Source organism: Hemibagrus wyckioides, linkage group LG03, assembly GCF_019097595.1.
Source record: "Hemibagrus wyckioides isolate EC202008001 linkage group LG03, SWU_Hwy_1.0, whole genome shotgun sequence".
Taxonomy (NCBI): domain Eukaryota; kingdom Metazoa; phylum Chordata; class Actinopteri; order Siluriformes; family Bagridae; genus Hemibagrus; species Hemibagrus wyckioides.
In genome coordinates this window covers 7,220,146-7,243,998 of record NC_080712.1, presented here as the reverse complement: position 1 = coordinate 7,243,998, position 23,853 = coordinate 7,220,146, and the positions used below count along the sequence as shown (strand labels likewise).

General features: G+C 34.9%; 1 protein-coding gene across 1 annotated transcript in view; it reads right to left on the bottom strand.

Moving 5' to 3' along the window:
- Positions 1-585: 585 nt before the first annotated feature.
- Positions 586-23,853, bottom strand: part of si:dkey-27h10.2 (uncharacterized) — a 27,253-nt gene continuing 3,985 nt past the window's right edge. Inside the window, exons 8-12 of the mRNA XM_058385731.1 lie at positions 23,736-23,826; positions 23,481-23,564; positions 16,842-17,012; positions 16,662-16,740; positions 586-1,657 (exon numbers count right to left, since the gene is read on the bottom strand). Coding sequence (XP_058241714.1) covers positions 16,694-16,740; positions 16,842-17,012; positions 23,481-23,564; positions 23,736-23,826 — 393 coding nt within the window. The 3' untranslated portion in view covers positions 586-1,657; positions 16,662-16,693. The remainder of the gene's footprint in view (positions 1,658-16,661; positions 16,741-16,841; positions 17,013-23,480; positions 23,565-23,735; positions 23,827-23,853) is intronic.

Here is a 23,853-nt window from a genome sequence, read left to right as displayed (position 1 = left end):
CCTGTATCTTTGTAATTGTGTTGCTGCCATATGATTGTATAGGTTTTCCTAGTAAATTGGATGGTTAGTGTACATCCAGTACATTATAAGTAAAACTGAGAACCTTAAGAGTAGATTTATAAAACACAGCTATCATAATTCATTAAAAAGTAATAGGAAGTAAAATAACAGAACAATAGCATAATATTAATACAGAAACTATTCATGAAAATAACCCTACAGCAAGAATGATACCAGGTGTCTTCTAAGAGGGTGTGTTCTGTTAGTTATTCATTATTATTCCACAATGCTGAATTCACAGGTGAGAAATTGATAACTTTTCGATAACAGCAGCTCTGACAGCTGAGACAGTTATTAGGGAAATAAATCAATTTATCTTAAATAAATCTATTTATTTATTTATTTATTTATTTATCTATCTATCTATCTATCTATCTATCTATCTATCTATCTATCTATCTATCTATCTATCTATCTATCTATCTATCTATCTATTTACTTATTTATTTATTTATTCAATTATTTTAACTTTTTGTATGGAAGACAAAAAATGGATTGAAAAATGCATGCAGTCCTTAAGGAGATCTTTATTTAGCACATAGTCCCTATGTTTATGTAACACTCACAGGTAATGGGGAAGTATATTTAAGTTTATTGATGTCATGAAAACACACATTTCATTTAAAATGAAACTTTATCACAACTGTCTGTGGTAACATGAATCCACTTGTTTTGTAAATTTGTGAATCTAGTAAATGGATTACAACATTTGATTACCATAAGTAAAAACTGTAATAATTAGAATATTGCTTCAGGATAAGGGAAATGAATCAACTTTGGTAATCATAGCAACCGTTCATGTTTTATTTTATTTAACTATAAATTGCAGATGAACCAAGTGCATAAAAACTGAAATGATGCATAAAAAGTAACAGTATGTATATTATATGAAGAAGTCTGAACAATAAAGCTTACCTGATATCAGTTTTAGAGAGACATAATACATTTTTGCATACAATTTACAATTAGAAACAATAACATTTGAAATTTACTAAAATACTTATATTACTAAGTCTGAAATATGGATTAGGCTACGGATATTTCCATAATATAACATTTATGTGCACACTATATAAAAATACACTGTATGATAATCATAAAGACCCTCACTCTAATACAAATAGTATTAATTTTCAATAAATCAGCTATTCGTTTTTTTTAATAGAAATCATGTACAAAGGTACTAAAACACAACGTTGGCAAGCACACAATAGGGCCAAAAGTATGCAGACACTTAAGAATTGGGGATTTGTGGTCATTCAGTTATAAGAGTGCAGGAGGACAGGGACTGATGCTGCATAAGGAGGTGTGGTATGCAGTTGGAGATCCAATTGATTACAACAGTGTTTAGTGGGGGTCAGGGGTCACTTTGAGCACAGTAACATTGTAATGCTGGAACATGTTTGAGCTTCTTATTTCCAGTGAAAGAAAATCTGAATACAACAGCATTCAAAGACATTTGTGTGCTTCCAAGGTTGGCACACCTTTGAGGAAGGGGAACGTATGGGTGTGATGGTCAGGTTATTTTGGCTATATAATGTATAGGCTTTATTTTTGCATATTTTCCTTGTTTTTCTGTAAGACATCCCTGCTTCATCTGTAGAAAAAAAAAAGAATTGTTATTAGTTTTATGTCTAATATTTGCAAACAGATATCACCAAGCAAATCTCCCAAGCTCCTGAATAAATGACATTTAAATGTAAATTTATGTCATTTAGAAGGTGCATTTATTCAAAACAAATTACAAAAGCTATGTGTTTATTGTTCAATGACCTTGGAAAAATTATCAAACTTGGAGCTTGGCCAAGGCATTATCGAGTGCCTTTAAAGATTTTTTAATGGACTTGTAAGATAATGTCTTCTCAATATCATAATATGTTTCATGTAAAACTAGGGCTACTTTTCCAAATTGCTCCTGTTGTTCTTCTGATCTTCTAATATTCCCTCCTATTTCAAGCTTTATATGTATATAGCCCCGTTCTCATATTCCCTTCTGTTTCCCAAAATTTGCCTTTCCCTTTTGACCCCAGAACATACATACACATCTGTTTGAGAGATTAAAGCAACTGAGATAAGTTGTCCTGAAAAATAAATCTACACTGCAGGCCTAACCTTCCAGATAGACCCACACAACTTTGGGGATTTTAATGAAGAATTCACATTGTTAGGCTAGACTGATTTATAAAAAAAAAATCACAGAATTGTCATAATGATATCCAATCATTATTTTAATACTAATAATATTACAGCAGCTACTGACATGGTTGGAAGGAGCTTCACTCCTGCTGTTGGCTGAAAGTGAACAATACAGAAGACTGAGCTAGATACAGAGATAAGGATCAGACCCGCTTTGACCCAGGAAAGTGAGCAGCAGCTGAAAACCTGGCATTCCTCAGGGGATTTATTAAGGTGGGAGAAACCTGGGGGCTAATCCAAGAACCACGTTCAAATAACCTGCTCTAACCTTGTACTCAGCTCTGGCTATAGGCATTAGGTTTCATTGACTGGATTTATTGGGACTGGGCTGGAACTGGAAACTTTTAATAAAGTGACTAATTAAATCTCCTCAGTTCCTTTTTTTTTTTGTCTTTACGTTCCAAAACAGTCAAGTTAAGTGATCTAAGTGTAAAGGAAGAGAGTGATGAATATTATGTCAGGGTTTGCCATGTCCTACTTGATATTACATTTACAAATATACACTTTCCTTTTAAACAACTTCTGATCATATACAATGCTTAGAAAACATTTTTGGAATATAATCATTAAAATAGTTCAAAAGATTCACCTGTTTTGTAAGTGTCTATCCTTGCACCGACTAAACCATATCTATTCAATTCAATTTTATTTGTATAGAACTTTTAACAAAGAGCATTGTCTCAAAGCAGCTTTGCATAAGAAACAACAAACATACAAACAGACAAACAGTCCCAGATGTTATCCCAAGTGAGCAAGCCTGAGGCGACTGAGGCAACTGTGGCAAGGAAAAACTCCCTTATCTGCACCTGCATCTACCTGTGACTAAAATCCCTGACAGTCTTCTTAAAATAGCAGAATGCATACCTTCTTAAATTCAGTGTATAGTTTAATAAAAATAATAATAATAATAATAATAATAAGAAGAAGAAGAAGAAGAAGAAGAAGAAGAAAAGAAGAAGAACAAGAAGAAACCTGGCTGCAAGCAGCAATGAAGGGGCCAAGCAACTCAGGGCTCACCAGGTAGACCACTATATTCATACCTAGTAGGTTTTAACCTAGATTAAGAAGGTTTTTTCAACAAAAAAAAAAAAAAAAAAATCCAAATGGCGAAAAATCTAATATATCACACTTTAACACCAATGGGTTCATTCCACCTAAGGATTCAGCAAAAAAAAAAAAGACAAACTCTAGGAGAAACACTTGTTGGGGTGGCTCTACAGAGATGGAAGGATTGACCCCTTAGTTCATGCCTGGATACTTTGGACTATCCTCTATCAATGTGAGTTTCATTGATTTCATAAACATCCACAAAGGCATTCTAGGAGTTCTGTTCCTTCACCAACATGAACTTGAGTGAATTAACTTTTGCAGTCGACTTCCTCCATGCTATTCAGAGCAGTTTTCTCTAAAGACGCTTCATCATTTCTCCTTCTGGAAAGAAGAAGGGAGCCAGTGTTGGTGAATTCTGGGCTCGAGCTGTCAGTGTGCTGGCTTGTGGAATTTGCCCGTGATGTACAGGCCTGATACGCGCAGAAGGAGTCGTCTGTTTTTCAGCGCCCATTTGATCACAGCTTGCACACAGCAGGACATGAACTCTGAGGGTCACTGCAGAAGAGGCTCTAATAGTGGTTTGGAATCTACGTCTGTCTCTTTGAGATGGTGAAAAGTATTTAGTTGGTGAAGTTAGATCTTTAACATACTGGGGCATTAAGTGTGACATTTGCTATCACACCCACTGATGCCTAAAATGTTTGTAATTTTTGCACAATACACAGAACACCTTACTGACTAGACTCAGGTGATTATATTTAAATCATTACATTTTCATGTTTCATTTCTATTATTTTTTTATGTGTAAAGGGAGACATGCAAAGTAATTTGGTTGTATGGTCTAAACTAGTGTGTTTTCGTTGTGCACATGACGATAAACCTCTTGAATCTTAAATCTTTTACAAATTTGCAGCGATTTCTACCTAGTGCTACTGTAGCACTGACAACTGGTCTCCCAGAAACCAAGGAACCCATGAGGAAAGAACAAATTTCCACAAAGTCAGTAATCAAACAAATAAAACCTTCCACTCTGAAGCACTAACACTATCTGCTGTACCACCAAACCACACATGGTGCTGTGAACAGGTGAAACTATCCGCCACTGAGAAAAGAATACTGAGGTCAGACAAGCTGAGGCTGTGATGTGATGAGTATTAGCTCCTACACTAGCTCATGAAATCCTGTCCCTGGGGGATCATTACTCTATAAACAAAACAGCTCTGCAGGCTACATGAGGATGTGCCATGACAGGTTACTAAAATAAATTATTTTAGTGCATCTGTATACACTGAGTCTCAGTGACTGTAAGGATTTAGGCCCTGATTTTTGTTTTGTTTTTGTTTTTGATGCTCAAGAAACAAAAGAAGATATAGACACTGATCAAAAAGCTCCCTAACTTCACTATTGAAAACCAGAAGATAGAATTTAGAACATAATGTGTGTGTGTGTGTGTGTGTGTGTCTGTGTGTCTGTGTGTGTGAACAGGTGAAACTAATCAGAAAATGATGAGCAGGACTATGGACCATGACATATACCTCATTGTACTGATGGGGATCTTGTGAAATGGAGTTTATTATTATTATTATTATTATTATTATTATTATTATTATTATTATTATTATTGCCTGAAGCCCCTAAATTAAAGATTAGTATGGTTGGTATATAGAACATAACAGACTGGACATTACAAAGGATATGGCAAATATCTAATATATAATAATAACTACTGTAATAATAAACAATAATTTTAGGACATGTCCAATTCTCAATTTTACTTATATAACTTTATTTTCATACTTTTTAGATGTGGGAAATAACTTTATTTAGCCTTGAACTAGCAAAAATATATTTTCTAAATATATCTAAAATATATATTTCTGGAAAAAAGGCGTTTTTCCAGTATCAAATAGCTCTCCTCACCGAAAGCTTTATGTCTAGATAATGTTGCAAAACTTGTTAATGTGGTGTGTTCACCATACAAGGCCCTGGGTATGTTGTTAAAAACAATAACATATTAGACCATGTGCATTACTATAAAGGATTGCCTTGCAGCAAGAACTGCTGTTAGATCTGCTGTTATAGAAAATGTCTCTGTTCAATATATAAATAAAGTTTTTTTCACAAAGAGAAGCAAGTATGGAACCGTTAGGGAAAGGTATGTAATGTTCAGTACGCTTACACCTGGAGTGTCACAAGTCTGTCAATTACAAATCAAAGCAAATAGTTTGAGAAACCAATTGAGAAAATAATATAAATATGAAAAATTTTGCCTCTGGGTAGAATATGGACATGTCTATCAATGCTGTGTGTGTGTGTGTACACGTGTGTGTGTACGTGTGTGTGTGTGTGTGTGTGTGTGAGTACACATGTCTGCAAGTGGACTTTTCCTCTATCATCCACCACACTTAAAAGAGAATACTCTTTGAAATCCGAACCTGTTATCTGCAGCTAACAGAGCAAATGCAGAGCAAGGAGAATTTAGGATAGATGACAGAAGTATGTGTGTGTGTGTGTGTGTGTGTGTGTGTGTGCGCATATATATATATATATACAAGCTGGATTCTATCTACCGGACATATCTGAGGAAAAAAAGACGACTGTTTGTAGCTGTTATAACACACATCTTGTGATAACAAGAACTTATTTGTTTAAAGGACATTCTACAAAATCTAACTAGAAATGACAAAAAGTCAGACGTGTTTAAAAAAAGATCTTTGAATACACATTTGGGATATTTTGAATTATGCATTTAAATACATTTAGTAAGTTGATGATAAATGGTGCATTGGTACTGTTGGAGTAACTGTATAACTCGAGGAACTTGGCCAACTTTGTGTAAATTTGCTCAGTTTTGTTTACTGAAATGTAGAATTCAGCTCTAAGAATTACTATTTGAATGTCTCTCTTACGGTCAGTCTGTTTCCTCTAATTAGGACTGCCTGACATTTGACCTTTGACATAAGTGCCTGATGGCAGGTCATGAGGTCCAACAGGAAGCAGATGTACCTTGTGTAAATATGTCAGCAGATAGACAGCAACCTCCTACAATACACACTGTAACTGCTCACTGATTTTACACCAGTTTTTCTTGAGTTCTTCTGGAATATGGATTCATAGTATGCTTAGTTAGCTGTGTATATTTGTTATATTATTTTTTAATGATTCCTCATCCATGTAATGAAGGGCTTTTTAATCACCTGTCACTGTGCACAGACAGGATGTGTGGGACGCGGCTACAAACCGGCTCTTAAACAAACCAGATGGCAGTGTTTGAAAGTTTCATGTCCCGGTGAAGATCCAGGATCATGAATCTTTGCTATAGATTATGAAAAGTACAGAAATTGTGCTCCTAATCAACTGGTTTGATGTAAATAAATCATTTTAGTATACGCAGTTTGTGAGTCCTAGGATGAGCCTTATAGGTTATAGCAGTATAGCAATGTAAAATTATTAACTAATAATTTGAACTAAGGTTGAGAACCAAGCATCTATATTTCTTCCTGCCTATATATATTTAATCTATGGTTCCAATCCACAGCACTTCACTTCTACAACCATAATAATGCTGCTCTGGGTTGCCAAATATCTTCCAGCCTTTACCAAGCCAATGCATGGAGGCTGTCTAAAAATATGAAGCCACTCAGCAAAAAAGGGATTCAAAGAGTGATGGCTAAATGGAGGACATTCACTGTTCTGGCACACATACAGGAAGTTGAACACCCTACACTCATTTTCTGTGGACTAATTATCACCTCTCTTAAGTGCCCCAATTGTAAAACAGCTCCTTGAGTCCTTACAATTTTAGCCTTTCTAAAAGCGCCCCACATTTTCAGGAGGTCCAGCAAAAGGGTAGGTAAAAAAAGCTCAAAAGAAGGGACAGCTGGTGAGAAGAAAGATGAAGAACATGCAGTCAAATCAGGCCAAATTGTAATAACAAAGCAGACCAGTAACTCTGTATAAAAGTTCTAGAGGCAATACTTGTACACTTTTGACTTCTGGGTGTGTTACATTTTTTGCACAAGATAACGTTCAGTGTATAAATTACAGTTTATTGTTCAGCATTGGCAAAGGTATTTTTATTGAGCGTACAGTAAATGGTTGAGTGGTTGCCCAGGCCATATTTAGACAGGAGTAATTACTACTAAATAGCAATTTATTATGTAATTAATATTGAATATAGAATTTGGTGAAAAGTATATTTCAGAACAAGGGGACATTCTCGGACTAGTGGTTAATTTTACACTAAGTGTTCTTTTATACATCCATTAACTAATATCATATGTAATAAATGTTTACTATACATGCTACTTTATGTACTATTTGTCCTGGGAATCAAAATTTTGCTTACTGACCTTCCTGTAAACTTGATCGTCATTTCTTCAAATAAAGCCAAAGTTTTCTTAACTATTATTATACTATGAAGATTTTTAATAGCCAGGAAGTCCCTTGCATTCACTTGTGATCACATTACATAGTGTGTGTGTGTGTGTGTGTGTGTGTGTGTGAGAGAGAGAGAGAGAGAGAGAGAGAGAACTATCAAACTTGATTTTGTTCATGACACTTGTAAATAAATAAAAACTTATTTCACTAGATAAATGTATATATTGTGTAGGTCTTCCTTATGCCTCCAGAACAGCCCTTGCATGGACTCCACAAGACCTATAAATCAGTTAGGAGCAGATCCTTTAAATCCCATAAGTTGTGAGGTGGAGCTTCCATGAATCAGACTTGTTTGTTCTGCACATCCCACCAGTGTTGAGTCAGATTGATATATAGGGAATTTTTTAGGCCAATCAACACATTGAACTCTGTGTCATGTTCCTCAAGCCACTTCTGTACAGTTTTTGCAGTATGGCAGGGTGCATTACCCTGCTGAAAGAAACCCTGTTGCCATTAAGGAGTGTACTTGGTATGTAAAAATGTTTGTAAAGGTGCTACATGTCAAAGTAATATCCCCATTAAAGCTTGGACCCAAGGTTTCCCAGCAGAAAGTTGCCCAGGGCATCATCACTTCCTCCATCCACTTCTGAAACCCTTTCATCATAGTATTAATAATTAAACAGTTTATGCTGCAGTAGTTTAGTTGGCTCAGACCAGATGCGCTAACTTTCACTCGCCCATGTGCATGACTCTGATGCTGAGTCCTTCCTTGAACCACTTTTGGTAGTTTCTATCCACTGTATACCAGAAACACCTTGCTGATGCTCTAACCCAGTCATCTAGCCATCACAAATTGGCTCTTGTCAAAGTTGCTCAGATCCTTATGCTTGCCCATTTTTCCTGCTTTCAACATATTAACTTCAGGAACTGCCTGTTCACTTAGCTACCTAATATATCCCACCCCTTGACAGTTGCCATTGTAATGAGATAATCAGTGTTATTCACATCACCGGTTATTGGTTTTAATGTTACCACTGATGGGTGTATATTTCAATAGGGGCCTGTGCCACCCCAGGGGCCCTCATAGACACAACTCTGTCTAGTATTGCAGCCTGCAGAGTGGATAGCAGGTATGAAAAAGGGTCTCTGTGTTTTCTGCCTCCCAACTACAGAGAAATATGAGCCAGCAGATCTTCACAAGATCCTATCGCATAACTCCAAAACCACACACAAAAATAGTGGCAAAGAAAGAAGGTGTGAAGCTTTATAGGGGCATTACGAGAGCAGGTGGACACTTGGTGAATTGAACGAGTGGACAGACTGTATCTGAGTCGCAAGACTTGGACGTGAGCCTTCTGTGTAGAGCCAAACGTACATCAAATCAAGCCAACTGAGGATGGATGTAGATAACTCTGACATTAGATGATCTGTATGGGTCAAGAGATATATCAGATGGCTGATTAAATTGACTGATAATAAAGTTCTACAGATTTAATGGCACGAGTGAAAATCACATATGTTATAACAATGTCAATAAATATGTAAATTTAGATTTTATGATTAAATCCTTTCGTCGATGTGCTACTATGTTTCACAATCACTCATTCACAAATAACAACACTATTTTTGGAATTTAATCACAATTTTGCAACTATAAAGGAAAAGTGTAGACCTTTGTATGACTTAAGTAACTTAAGAGTAAAATTTTGAAATGTCACATTAGTTCATAACTTTCACCAAGGTATCTGATGTAAACACCTTGTTCTAATATTTACATTGCTCTTTCTCTCATTTTTTAAAAAATATTTTACAACTTGGGCAGTCATATCTGTAAAACCACGTTAAATCATTATTATTGGTTCTTGCTTTATTATTAACAATATTAAATCATACCGGCTGATATTTTAGGTAGTTACTAGTCCTTTAGAATTCACATAACATGTGAATTGTAAATCACATTTATAGCTTGTGAATCCAAAAAATACATTCAACATTAATATTAACATTAATTAACATCAATAGATAGATAAGTAAGTAAGTAAATAAATAAATAAATAAATAAATAAATAAATAAATAAAATGGCAGGAGGCTTAAACTCTAGCACTTTGGGGAGTATTATAAAATATATAAATACATTTACCAGCTCAGATTAATAAATTATGTTATTAGTAAATAAGCTTTTTTATTATTCATTACTGGTTTGAAAAACATCTAAATGAAAAATAAAAATGCTTAAATTATTTATAAAACCAGTAAATACCTTATGCACAGATTTTTTGTTGTTGGTGTATTTCTCATTATTAATTACACTAGAGATACATTGTGAATAGTTGTCTTAATTAAGCTTCTGAATATAAACAATTGCGCTGCAGCTCTTAGTGTGTTAAATGCAAACTCCATTATAGCACAAAGTGTAGTTTATATCACTCTGAAAAGCAGTTAAGAAAAAAGAATAATTCCACACTATCACTGCCACGCAGGCAAGACGAACAGCTGCATCAGTATCCTACCAAAATACACCTGGCTTATATAACCACACAGGCATGTGTATAAGTAGCTTAGTTTTGGTAAATAAAGTTTTACTATAATTATACTTTTCTCTGTAGTCCAGATCCAAAAGCTTATCCGGCTTAATTTGATGGCGAGATCAAGAGTAGGAAGATGTGCTATGTGCTGCTAGTGCATCATTAGGGTCTTTAGAAGTTTTAGATTAGTAAATAAATATCGTGTTTATACAGTATATGAAACTTGCACTCGAAACATAAGGCAATAAAACATGCAAACTTAGACCAAAGCTTGTTGAATTGAAGATGTATAAATGTTTAGTTTTACATTAAAGGAATAGTTCCATTGGACAGTTTGACTGCTGTTCTCTTTGGACTAAAAAATTTCTACATTTCAGTGAACAGTCGTTGGAATATTTTATGTTTTGTGTCTACGTGTTATCACAAGGCCTTTATGGGCACAAATTCTTATCTTGTTTGATATTTAAGTAGTTCACAGTCTTAAATCTTGGATGATCTCTGCTTGCTCGGATCATCTCAGGAAAAGCAGACACACGCCACCTGCTCCGACTCTGGGGTGGAGCTCTTTAACAGCTTCTTGAGCAGTGCTACAGGTGTCCAGGTGATACAGATAAGGGCCCATTACCACATCAAAAACCCAGGAAGCACAAGCACAAGTACACTCACTCACACACACTCTGCTACACATATACTCACATATTTATTATCTCCAGACTAGAGCACACAGGGTAATTCCCTTTAGGCCTGTCAGACTGCAGTCATAAATCCTGCAGTGCTCAGACGACAACTCGACACTTTGCCAGGACAATGGCTCTGAACTTGTCGAAACAGCTTGTATAGCACGGTCTAATTACTGGACTACATTGCTTCAACTGAGCATGGCTTATTGATTGATATGTGCAGTTGGGCCAGTTTGTGAGCAGTTTTGACCACATGAAGAGCTTGTTAAGGTAATGAAGAAATACATTTAGGTTTGCCAAGACCATGGAAACACCAAGACGAATTAGGGCACTGAATCAAACAAAGCATTCCCAATAATTTAGCTTCAAGTTTTTTAACTGATATGCATGAGAAATGCATGAGAAGGCTTCTTCCTCGTAGACTTCTACCTAATATTGTCTCAAATCACTGCCTCTGACTCTTTCATTTGAGATCTCTGTAAAGCTACTTTATGGCAATGTCTATTGTCAACATCCATCTATCCATCAATCCACCATTATGTTACTGGCTTTCTAGGAACCTGCAGTCTAATCCCAGGAGAGTCTGGGCACAAGGAAGGGTACACCCTGGACAGGATGCCAGCCTATCGCAGGAAACAATCACATACATACTCACACATCCATTCACCACATCTATTCACAGACTATAGACAATTAAGAGATTCCAGTCAGTCTACAACACATATCTTTGGACAGGAGGAAGAAACCTGAGCTATTGTTAACGGTGCTATGTAAAAAAAAAAATGTGTTAATGCTATGGCTAAATAACATTAAGAAATCAGTATTTGGTGGAACCCTGATTTGCATGCGTTTTGGCTCCATGCTCTCCACCAGTTTTTCACATTGCTGTTGGGTAACTTTATACCACTCTTTTTGCAAAAAAGCAAACAGCTCAGCTTTGCTTGATGGTTTGTGACCATCCATCTTCCTCCTGATGACATTCAATAGGGTTCAAATCTGGAGATTGGGCAGTGGTCTCTTATTTTTTTCCAGAGCTGTACATATTTGAAAGTTATGTGTTGCAAAGCAGAATTAATGTTACTACACAACAATTGATTCATTTTTCGAACGCAGCATGCAGTATATTAGCATGTTGTACTCCGATCTTACCTGCTGGTGTGGGTGCAGGTTTTCATACCACTCCTGCAGGACCTAACTCTGATTCCACCTGTTAAATTTGGCTTCAGTAGACTCAGGTGTGGCTTCTGTTTAATTTGAATTAAAAGTTGCATGCACACTGGCCTTTTCCGGATAAGATCAGACACTGCTGTTTTACTCTGTCATTTATAGATTTGTGTCTTTCCTTTGAACCTGAGTGTTTATTAACAGACCAACCAACCGCCGCCTCACTATATGATAAAACATGCTTGTCCAATTGTCTCTTTGACCACTTTGAGAATGTCGTTGTGATCCGTAAACACACTCTGTTATTAAAAACACTTACGAGAAAACCACTCACCCGAAACGTGGAAATGACTCACACAGCACTGATTTGAAAGCATGTGAAAGCTTACTTAATGGAAGATAATAGGTCAGTAGCACTCACAAAAGTCAAGGCTAATTGTACAGTTGTTATTATCACCGGTCATTTCTGCTGAGTTCATCTTCAGCCAGTAATTTAGCAACTAAACCAGGTGGGATAAGTGACAGGTTTCTGAGATTTATATCTGTCTTTGTCTCCTCTCAACACTCACTCTTTTGTCTTTCTGAGTTGTGTTTTAGACTTTCCCTGCTATTTTCTCTGTTTTTTTCTCTGGTTCCTCTCAAGGTTTCTTACTTACATCTTCTCAGGGAGTTTTTCCTCATTATCGTCACTTCTGGCTTACTCATTAGGGAGAAATATAAATTTAAATGTAAAATTTATACATTTATAAATTGTTATACTCCCGTTTAGCTGCTTTGCAACAATGTTCATTGTTAAAAGTGCTCTATAAATTGAATTGAAATGTTAGCCATGTAATAAAAACGAGTGTGAATGGGTACTACACTGATATCCACAAGAAAATCTTAAACATGCTTTTTTTAAAACATGATTTCAGTTTCTCAGCCCAAGTTCCTTGTACATCTCTAAAAAAACACAACATTTTTTGTGGCAAATATGAAAGCTAATACCAAGGTTATAATGCCTGTGCAAGAGGTAAACATGGGTCTTTTGGCTTATATATGTCTGTGTGTGCTCGGTATGGAAGAAACCGTGTGAGTGTGTGTGTTATATTTCACTGTGAGAGGTGATAGTATACGAGCTGGTATAAAATGATATATCGAGTCAGGCTGTGCTATAATGTTACATGCCACTGTATGTATGGGATTATAAATAACTGTGATCAAGTAATGCATTAAACAGACATGATCAAGATGCACTTTGTTTTAAAACGTTTTGCCTATAAAAAAAAAAACGTATTTATGAGATTAATACTCAATCAATTCAGCAAACAAACTATCAATGTTAGCTAACATACTGTAGGTGGCAGTGTACTGCTTGCATGCATGAACATACAGAAGCGTATATCCATGTGCTCACATGCTAAAGCATACATGGACACACACACACTAGACGAAATGAAAACCTGAGCCCTGCTTTCTCCATGATGGCGCCAATGGAGGCATTAGCTGCCATGTCTGGTGTGGTGTGAGGTCAGGCTCTGACTGACATGGCTGACAGATGAAAGCAATAAGTGTGTTCCTTACAAAGCATGACCTATAGCCAGCACTTGACCCTTTACTCTACTGGGCTGGTAGTATTACTCAGAGTCCGTTTCATCCATTGCAAATTAAAACAGGCGTCCATCAATACGCTGAGGATATGGATAGTATTACACACTTATGATGAATGATGAATAGTGATAAAGGAGTAATTAATAGTCTTTGATGAGCTGAGACTTTTTTTTTTTGCCATCGCTGGTTGCATTTTTTCAAAATTGACCTTTTTTGAGAAGTTACGGATTTGAGCAAATGAGCTGAGCTGCACAAGTGTTTATTTTGTTTTTAATAGGTCCACATCATATCATAACTCTGTTGAAGTCTGACTACATTTTCTGCTCTGGAAGTATAGTCTAGGTCATAAGTTTACACCCCTCTTGCTAAAACCTGCAAATTGTTAATAATTTAAAATAAAAGGGATTTTATAAATTGCAGTTTGTTTTTTTTATTTAGTCCTGCCCTTAGTGACTATTTCACATAACAGTATGTTTACATATAGTTCACAAGACAAAATAATATCTGAATTTATACAAATGAACCAGTGTACATTAACTTGATTCCTCCTACTGTGTGCAGTTACCTGGATAATCAGTGACTGTTCTTATATTTTGGGATAGTTCTTCATGAGTCCCTTTTTTGTTCTAAGCAGTAAAACTGCCTACAGGAAAAATCCTCCACATTCTTGGCTTTGCTTTTCCAGCATCTTCTACATATTTGATCCCTTTCCACCAGTCTATATGATTTTGAGATCCATCTTTTCCACACTGAGGACTGAGGGACTATTTATTTGACATTATTTAACTATTTAAGGTACAAACATCCACTGATGCTCAAGAAGGCGGCATGATACACTAACAGCCAGAGGAGTGTAAACTTTTAACCCGGATAATCAGTGTGTATATATATATATATATATATATATATATATATATATATATATATATATATACAGTATATACATACAGTATATATATTTACAGACCTTCAGAAGCGAAGATATTTAGATTTTCCAGAACACAAATTAATAACCATTTACACCGATCAATTTATTTTAAATCTTTACCATTTTCAGATTCAGATTCAATGAAGGGTATGTGAACTTGTGACCTCAGCAGTAGTTTTGGTTGCAACTCAAATCACAAAGCAATAATAATGCCCCTGTACTGAAACAATATCATTTCTATTGTAACCAGTTTTACAGCAACGTGGAAAGCAGATGATACATAATTACATAACTTGTACATAAACTACATAAACTGAATTAAAAAACCTACATTTATTGATATTGTGAAGGAAATGTTTACAAAAGTAGCGCCTTCAGTGGCAGCAATTTGTAATGTTCAGTAAGACAAACAGGGCATTATATTTTTTTGCTCTTTAATATGACAAGCTGCAGCTTTTGCTTTGTTTAAGAAAAAAAGAACCAACAGTTGTGGTAATGACTGTTATATAGTAAAATATATTGTAATATGTTTTGTGGATGTTCCATGGATTATTATAAATGGATAAAAAGTTTGAAGTTCTGTTCATTGATAGATTACTGGATTAAAAATAAATAAATCATAGGCGAAATATTATGTATAAGAAGAATAAGATGGAAAAAAAACCTTTCATGACATCCTGTGATATGATGAATTAAAATAATTTACTCTGGATGTCATATATACATATTTACCGTCACCTGATTACTGTAGCTGTGTTGTCTCCCAGTGAATTTTAATCATCAAATGTTTTATCTAAAGATTTATGTGATATATGTGTTTTAAGATTTCTGTGAGCTTTTAGTGTTTTTTCTTTTCTGCCACTGCTCATTAGAGGAGGCTGTATCTGCTGAAAGGTTAGTGATGCAGGTCTCTCATCAGCAACAAAAAGCTGTGAGAATTCCCCAGGGAGGTGTGAAGACAGATGTGAAGTTAGCAGGGCCTCTAACTGTTCCTGCACAGGTGAGCTGCTAACATGTTGTCACCTATAGCGTTCTGACAGAGGAAAGCCACGCCGCAAGGGCCTGTAGACACGCAAGCTGGCCTGGGCCTGCCTCCTGGATGATCACTGAAATGGCTGTGATGACAGTCTTCTCTGCTAAATTTCAGGTATTCAGGTTCAAAGTTTTGTGATTTTCCAAGATGGGTCGACTGTGTATTAAACATTTCCTCCTTTACTACTTGAAAATATACTGAATGATGCTTTGATTCACATGCTAATAGAGCTGTGAGTCTTAACTACAGTATAATGTCAGTAAACCTAATATATATATGGCTTTTTAGCTGCAAGTATAACACTACTTAATATTTTAGCCATTCAGTGGAACCTGTACACTACAATTACACTATTAAGACATCTTAGATTAGTATTATTGTTATGTTTCTATATAAAAAATACCAAATGAAGCAAAGACAGTAGCAAAGCATAAGGTGAGATTATTATTAGCAAGCGTCATTTTTTTAATCACTAAATATAACCAGGCTCAAGGGGTTGATATCTTTATATACTTTGTCATAACTTCCATGCACTAAAATCATGAAAATAATAAATCTAAAATACAAAATAAAAGTCACAATTGATATAATTGTTTTATAACTGTTTTATAACGCATCGATTTTGAATGCTCATGTCTGATTGGACAGAAGGGATAGAAATGATTATTTTTCTATAACAGAAGACCAAAGCATAGTTCAATGTGTAAGGTTTATATTAATACACTTGTTTTAATATGTTAACTTTCTCTAATCACATATTAGGGAGCTTAATTGCTCCAGATGAACAGAAACAAAGTGTAGAATTGTTGATATAGTCAAGATTTCTATAGAGAGACCAAAGTAGAATAAATTACTCGCTGTGATTAGAAATTAATGAGGCTGGTAACAGAGATTGTTCGGCTTTAACAGAATGCTAATGTTTCATCTCCTACTTAGTGGTCTAGTAGTAAAGAGGAGGCAAAGTGTAAATAAATCTACATGCTCTAAACTGACACGACTGCTCTATCTTATGTGTGTGTGTGTGTGTGTGTGTGTGTGTGTGTGTTGAACGCACCATTGCATTTTCAGCCTCAGACCATCTTAGATCTAGTCGTTAAGGCAGATGTCAATGAAGCACACACTCACATCATGCACTGTTAGAAGGAACCAAAGAATGTCATCTGCATGATGCATATGCATAATTGACTGAGCAATTACTCACAACTTTCTAGATGGATATGTTCATGCACTGTACCTGCGTTGTTGTTGCTGTTGTTCTCATTAAGCACGTCATTCAGAGTTTCCACAGAGGTCTGAGTGGAGGCTGCTGGGTCTGCATCATCCACTAGCGGCTCAGACGGCTTCTCATCAGGAGCTTCAGACTTATCCGGGCTTTCCTTAACCTCCTGATCAGCTTCAGATAGGGCTATGGAGGAAGAAAAGAAAAAATCTCTATTTGAGAGGAAGATGTTCTGTCTGAATTAAGAAGCAATGGAGATACATTTTGTTACTGGAGCTGGATTAACTGGAGCATGAACATGTATCCCAAAGAGCTGACTATTTAAAATGATTTGTGGTTCAAACAGTAGTTGTCAAACTTTAGTCAGTATAGTGTTATTTTTTCATTTTGTTATAGTGATGACAATCACAACTAACTCTTATCCAAGTTATTATATTTATTATTGCATTCTAAATGGTATTTCCCTGTTTTACTGGTCATGTAAAATTGAAATAGGTTCAAACCAAACCTCAAAATCATGAATATCAGGAAAAAAATGACAAATATTTTATTTATTTATTTATTTATTTATTTATTTATTTATTTATTTATTTATTTATTTATTTATTTAATATTTGCTTTATTTTTATATGTTATTATTATTATTATTATTATTATTATTATTATTACATTTTTATTAAGAGTTTTGTACCTACACCCAGCTAAGAGGAGCCAAATGTGAGTGATGTGAGCAAAAACAACTACAGTTATTACAAACACTTACTTATCTCTCCTTTGCAATAGTTGCTACTCAGTATTTTTCCATTTCTGTAATTTGTCAACTCCCCGCTCCTCCTTTTGTCTAATTTATTTGTTTATGTCTTGATATAAAGTTACATTTTTTTATTTATTGAGCTGCAAAATTGCTGCAAAACCTTTTAAATATTTATTCTATTCATTTTCTTTATTTTCTTTTCTATTTAAATTGTCTTTTAATGCCTTTTATTCATCCATAAAAACTTGTCCACTGCAAACACAGTACAGTGAAACAATAAACAACTGCAAGTAATAAAGTGCGAAAGGAATTAAGCTGAGGAGTTTCACACTCTGACAATCTCTCTCTATCTTCCTGTCTCTCCCCTACATGTTCTTTACATTTCTGGCATACGCCCTTATCCAGAGCAACTAAACATTTTTACATAATTTTTTATGTAACAGAGCATCTGAGGTTAAGGGTCTTGGGCCCAGCAGTGACAGCTTGGTGGACCTGTGATTCAAACTCGCAACCTTCCAAGCTACCACATCCCACACACAAACAATATACGTCACACAAAAGATAACCTAGTAACTTGACCAATTTAACCAACACTGAATAACCAATTCCATGAAAACACCACAAGAAAACTGTAGTCATCATTACACACCCACACACACATACACACACACACACACTGACTCACTTCCACCATAATCATTAATAGCATCACTATTTCTTTACACACGGAAGTAAATGATCTCTGATTATTAGTGAGCGCGGTGAAAGCTGCAGGGCTTGTGCAGGAGATACAGCTGGTCCTGGTGGGAACACAGAGGCACCTGGTTATTACCATGGACCATATGAAAGGCTGCAGCGCCTGACTCATGACTGAAGCACATTCAGCATTTCGCAGTCATGATCCTTTCTCTCTTTTCATCTCACTTTTCCACTGTGTGCTTAACGGCTCCCAAAGAACACGCTGTAATCTACAGACAAGGGAACAAAGAGCTGAAATGACTGATATTAGCTTCAACGGGGGCTACTCATTTGTTTTGCTGCTGACTGTCTGAGAAAGTTCTGCAGATGTTAATGGTGATTCATAGAATATAAATTGGAGTGAAAGCGATAAGTAACAGAGAGCAAATTCAAATTTTCATACGCATCACTGATGGAAATATGCTTCATATTATTATGTTCCTTACGTAATTACATAGCTTCCTTCATCTCAAAATCTTTTTAAGCTGAAACATTTTTGCCTCTGGAGTGGTTGCTGGAGGAGGAAGAAATGTCATGGACGGTTAGTTATAAAGCATCAATGAGGTATAGTCATAAACTGCCTCGATGTAACAGCTACACTGCATATGCATAGTGTTAAAAAATGAGATAAGACCAGTACTATTTCCTCATAAACACTGACTACATTAATGCTTCCAGAAGACTACTAAAAGCTAATGAAAAATATTTAAATACGTAATTAATATGGCTGCATTTTCAGCCATCAAGTACAGTATGGTTATATATTGTATCTACAAGTTCTTTTGCATCACTCGTTTCTTCCTTCCTTTCCTTCCTTGTTTTCTCAATGCCAACCCTGAATTGTGTCATTTGTGCCATCTGAGGACACACTCAGTTTTCACAGTCATGCATCTAAAATTAATTCTAAAAAAAAAAAAAGTCAGCTTCCTGTGTAAGCCACTTATCACACCAGCCCTGTTTTTTCTTTCTTTTTGCAGAATCCTTGCTTGGTTATCACATGATCCATTACATCCTCTCTCACGCCTAGTCCCTAGCTACAAATAATCAGACTACTACTTGATCACAGCTTACTGCACAAATAATGTTGTTAGTACATCACTAGTGAAGTAAGCAAGACTTTATATTTGCGTAAAGGCTATTCTTGTTTTCGAGGCTTGCTTAGCGTAATCCGTTTGTTGATCGCCTGAAAGCCTTGAACGTTTCGGGGGCAACTTTCAATTCAATTCGTTTCAGTTTTATTTTTAATAGCGCTTTTAACAATGGACGTGGTCTCTGACTTTCTCTCTGCCTTTTAGATTTGTCTGCTTTGTCAACTTCCTCTTTTAAAGCACCTAAATTAGACTATTCTTAGACTCCCTCTCTCTTCTCTTCTCTTCTCTTCTCTTCTCTTCTCTTCTCTTCTCTTCTCTTCTCTTCTCTTCTCTTCTCTTCTCTCTCTCTCTCTCTCTCTCTGTATTTATATATATATATATATATATATATATATATAAAACACACATCATAAAGTGTCAGCCATCATAAACCCTTCACACACACCACACACACACGCAAACCAATGACACATACATTTGGTTCACAACTCTATGCTGAAAAAAGATTTACGTATGAAAAAAAATAGGTATGTTGTCAGGGTTAAGAGGAACATATCTGACATAAACCAAGTGAAATTTAAGATAAGCCGCAACTAAAACTTCTGCTTCCTGCCTTAAGATCTTGAATAAGACTGGGACTTTTTTGTTTCTCATAAAAAGAGTTAGAAATTCTGCAGTAGCTGTGTTCCTTTACCTTTAATCATACAAAGATATTTTTAATAAATGAAGACATTTTCAGTTTTAAAATAAAATAAGTATTTGTGGCAGTGAGAGATGCCTCAGTGAAATCCTCAGGTGCCTGTGCCTCAAGCTGTCATTGTCTTAGAATTCCACCTAGTGGTGAGAACTGATATGAATTGCACAAAATATGCTTTGCACACTGACTCATATGTTCTCGTAAGTATCGTTAATGCAATGCAGTAAACTCATCTTAACGGCCTTTTTCAATCCAATAAAATGATCTGCAATGAGCTTTTGTGTTGATCTATATTCTAACCCCTACAGCAAATATATATGTCTTACCGTAATATAGTATTTATCTTGTATTTCTGTATTTATGATAAGATTTAGAAATGATTGAAATTACTAATAATTTCTAGTATTTTTTATATTCATTCCAATCTTTTCTATGTTCTTATTTTATTTACCAGATACTTTTTACTAAATATAAATGTATAAAAAAACAACAACATTTATAAACCAAAAGAAAAAGACTAGTAAATAATTGTTCTAATAATCTTATATATGACTTATTTTGTTCCTACAATAAGAAATTCTTTAATAAAACTATAAAATGCCAAAAAAAAAAAGACATCTTGTGATAAAACACAAAATTATCTGTTATTTATTATTATGGGATTGCAATACACTGAATATAAGATTATTTAGACCATTTCTAGACATATTTGACTATTTGTTAGCATTGAATTGTGGGAAGGTTTTTGCTTCTTTCTAGAAATGAATGCTTAAAATTAGCTAAATATATATAAATATATAATAAAATACAATAAAATAGGACAATATACAGTTAATCTTAAACATATCATAACATATGTCTAAAATTAGGTTTAATAAACTTACATTTGTTTTCTGGTAACCAATAAGTTAATAGAAAATACTAGATCAAGAGTATGTTCAAGAGTATATTTGAGTATATTTTATCTTGCTAAGCTATAGTTTTTGTAGTGTACAGGCATTCATTTACAAAACCTAAATAAACAAAATTTAAATATAATTTCAAGATCTCTTTTGTGCAATAAACTGGTTCTTAATCTAAAGTCTCCAATCTTGATGGCATTTTAAGCAATAAACTGGAGCTTTGTTTTGTGCAAGGAACTGATGTTGGCTCTAACACCTAGAGCCTTCCTGTCAGATTAACTGATCCATTATCTAATCTTTAGCACCTTTCTCTGCAATAATCTACTCTAGAGCCTTATATTAAACCTCCGTCCAACATGTTGAGCTTTAATCTGAAATAAATTCATTCTTAGATAGATATTAATGTGTTTTTTTTTAACTAGCTAACAGGTTGTTTAGGGTAAACATCCAGCAGGAAAACACTGTGCAGCTCATTTTAATTCAGTTGTTCAGATCAGATCATTCTTTGTAGCTTCAAGCAAAAATATCAGGTGGCAAATCCATCCATCCACCCATTTCCACACACACACACACACAAGACCCATCTATTCTTCAGTGGATCATTTCATTTAGAAACTGAAGATTTGTATCAAAGAACTACTGCTGTAATCACAAAAACCCCGCGCCCAAGTTGGAAGGTTCAGGATTGCAAGATGTCGTATGTGGTAGCTTAGTGGTTAAGGTTTTGAATTACTGAGCAGAAGATTGCAGGTTCAAATTCCAGGTCAACCAAGCTGCCCCTGAGCAAGGCCCTTAACTTTCAATTACATGGTTGTAAAAAATGAGCTAAATTTGTAAGTTGCTCTGGATAAGGGCATCTTCCAAATGCCAGAAATGTAAATGTGAGAAAAAACACGTTACAGGTTCCGCTTCAACAACAACAAAAAGCTGTCATGAAGTATTTCCCCTTAACTGTTCGGTTATGTGTTGCTACAAAGTCCTTTATTTAAATGATAAAATGGTTATGTTAAGGGACCTTCAAGTGACCTTTTACACAATGTCTGATTTCATGTCAACTACAAGAAGGAAGCAATTTTTTTCTCATGCCAGGTTTTAATTGTTTTTTTGGTAATTGGTTAATTGGTAGGTTTTTTTGGACTATCTAAACCAATAGTTCTAAACTTCTCAGTTCACTATATAACAATATACTATATAACTAGTTGAAGGAACGGTTAATCTTAAAAGTCAGCGATTCGTTATGTTCTGTTAATTACAGGAGATTTTGTAAGTTTAGCAACAGCTTCCCCATTGCCTTGCTGTGCCAGAATCTTTTGCAAAATACTTTGTATAAACCCTTACTTAGGTTAGGGAAACAGTTAAGATGTCTGTTGCTACACATTTTAAATTATAATCCAACAAATCTGGTGTCACCAGGAGGACGATGGGTTTCATTTCAAATCAGGTTCCTCTCAGGTTTTCTTCCTCATGTCTCTTTTTTTCTGTAACGCATAGCCTTTTCAGTAATGATCTAAAACTCGATCTATGTTTTCTGTAATGATACTTTATGCCAGTGTTTATTGATAAAAAAAAAGGTGCAATATTAGTAAATGACCTTAAATTTAATTCAAATCCAATGCTATTGTTGTCATCCGGTAACTTATCATTTGTAGTGAAACAAATAGAGTGTAATAGGTGTATATTTATAAGCAATGTTGTACGAAAATGGTAAATCGATGTTGAAGTGAATATGTGCATGGCGACTTTTCAGATAAATTATTAAAATGAAGCAATTTTGATGGGATTACAAAATGTAAAATAGATGAGCTAACTCACTTCCTTCTGTTTTCCTAGCAGAAAGAGGAAGTACAATGCATCATTAACAGGAACTATAAACAGATGTTGCAAAGATGTGCAAGCATTCAAATGGTTTACTGCACGCACCCTCTAGCCCAGTGACAATGATGGGTCTATCATAATGCTGTTAAATTCTCAAACCAGATTGATTAGATGGTGATTAATGTTCCATAACAGTGGCTCTGAGCTTATACATTATTAATGCAGTTGTTCTAATATGTTATTGTAATTATTTTTATGGTAACTCATGCAAAGAGGCTTGTTCTCTTATTTAACAAAAGATAACCATTGAGGTTTTCTGTGAGGAGACATTTGTTTAAATTCCACTGTATCATTTATTTAATTCATTTTAATATTCATTTTATTTTATTTTTGGAAGGAGTCTAAAATGTCAGCACTTAGCACATAACAGACAGTAGATTTTCATCTAGGGGAGACTCTTCAAGAGAAAGGGCTTTTGCTTTGTAACTACTAACAAAATGTTATGGAATAAATGGAATAAAACACTTTGGGCTTATTATTATTATTATTATTATTATTATTATTATTATTATTATTATTATTATTATTATTATTATTATTTAAAAAGGAGCATATTATTTGATTATTTTCCTATAACAGCATGTCTGTGTTGAATACCTTTTTGTTCTTCAGTCTTCTCTGTGGTGTCAGTCGGTGGAGATTCCTCAGAGTTTGTTTTCATGAAAGTTTTCAGGTCTGCACCTTAATAAAAAAAAAGACAGAGAGATGGATAGATAGATAGATAGATAGATAGATAGATAGATAGATAGATAGATAGATAGATAGATAGATAGATAGATAGATAGATAGATAGATAGATAGATATAGCATGGGTATAGAAGGTATAGTGTGTAATGTAGTGTGTAGAAGAACCTTTAGATGAGCTATCACATATTTCTGGCTCTACTGAGGCAAGTGGAATCTGAGCGTCTTCATGTTTGCCAGTTATATCTGCAGTGAACCTCTGAAAGGCAAGAATATTAATGAGTGC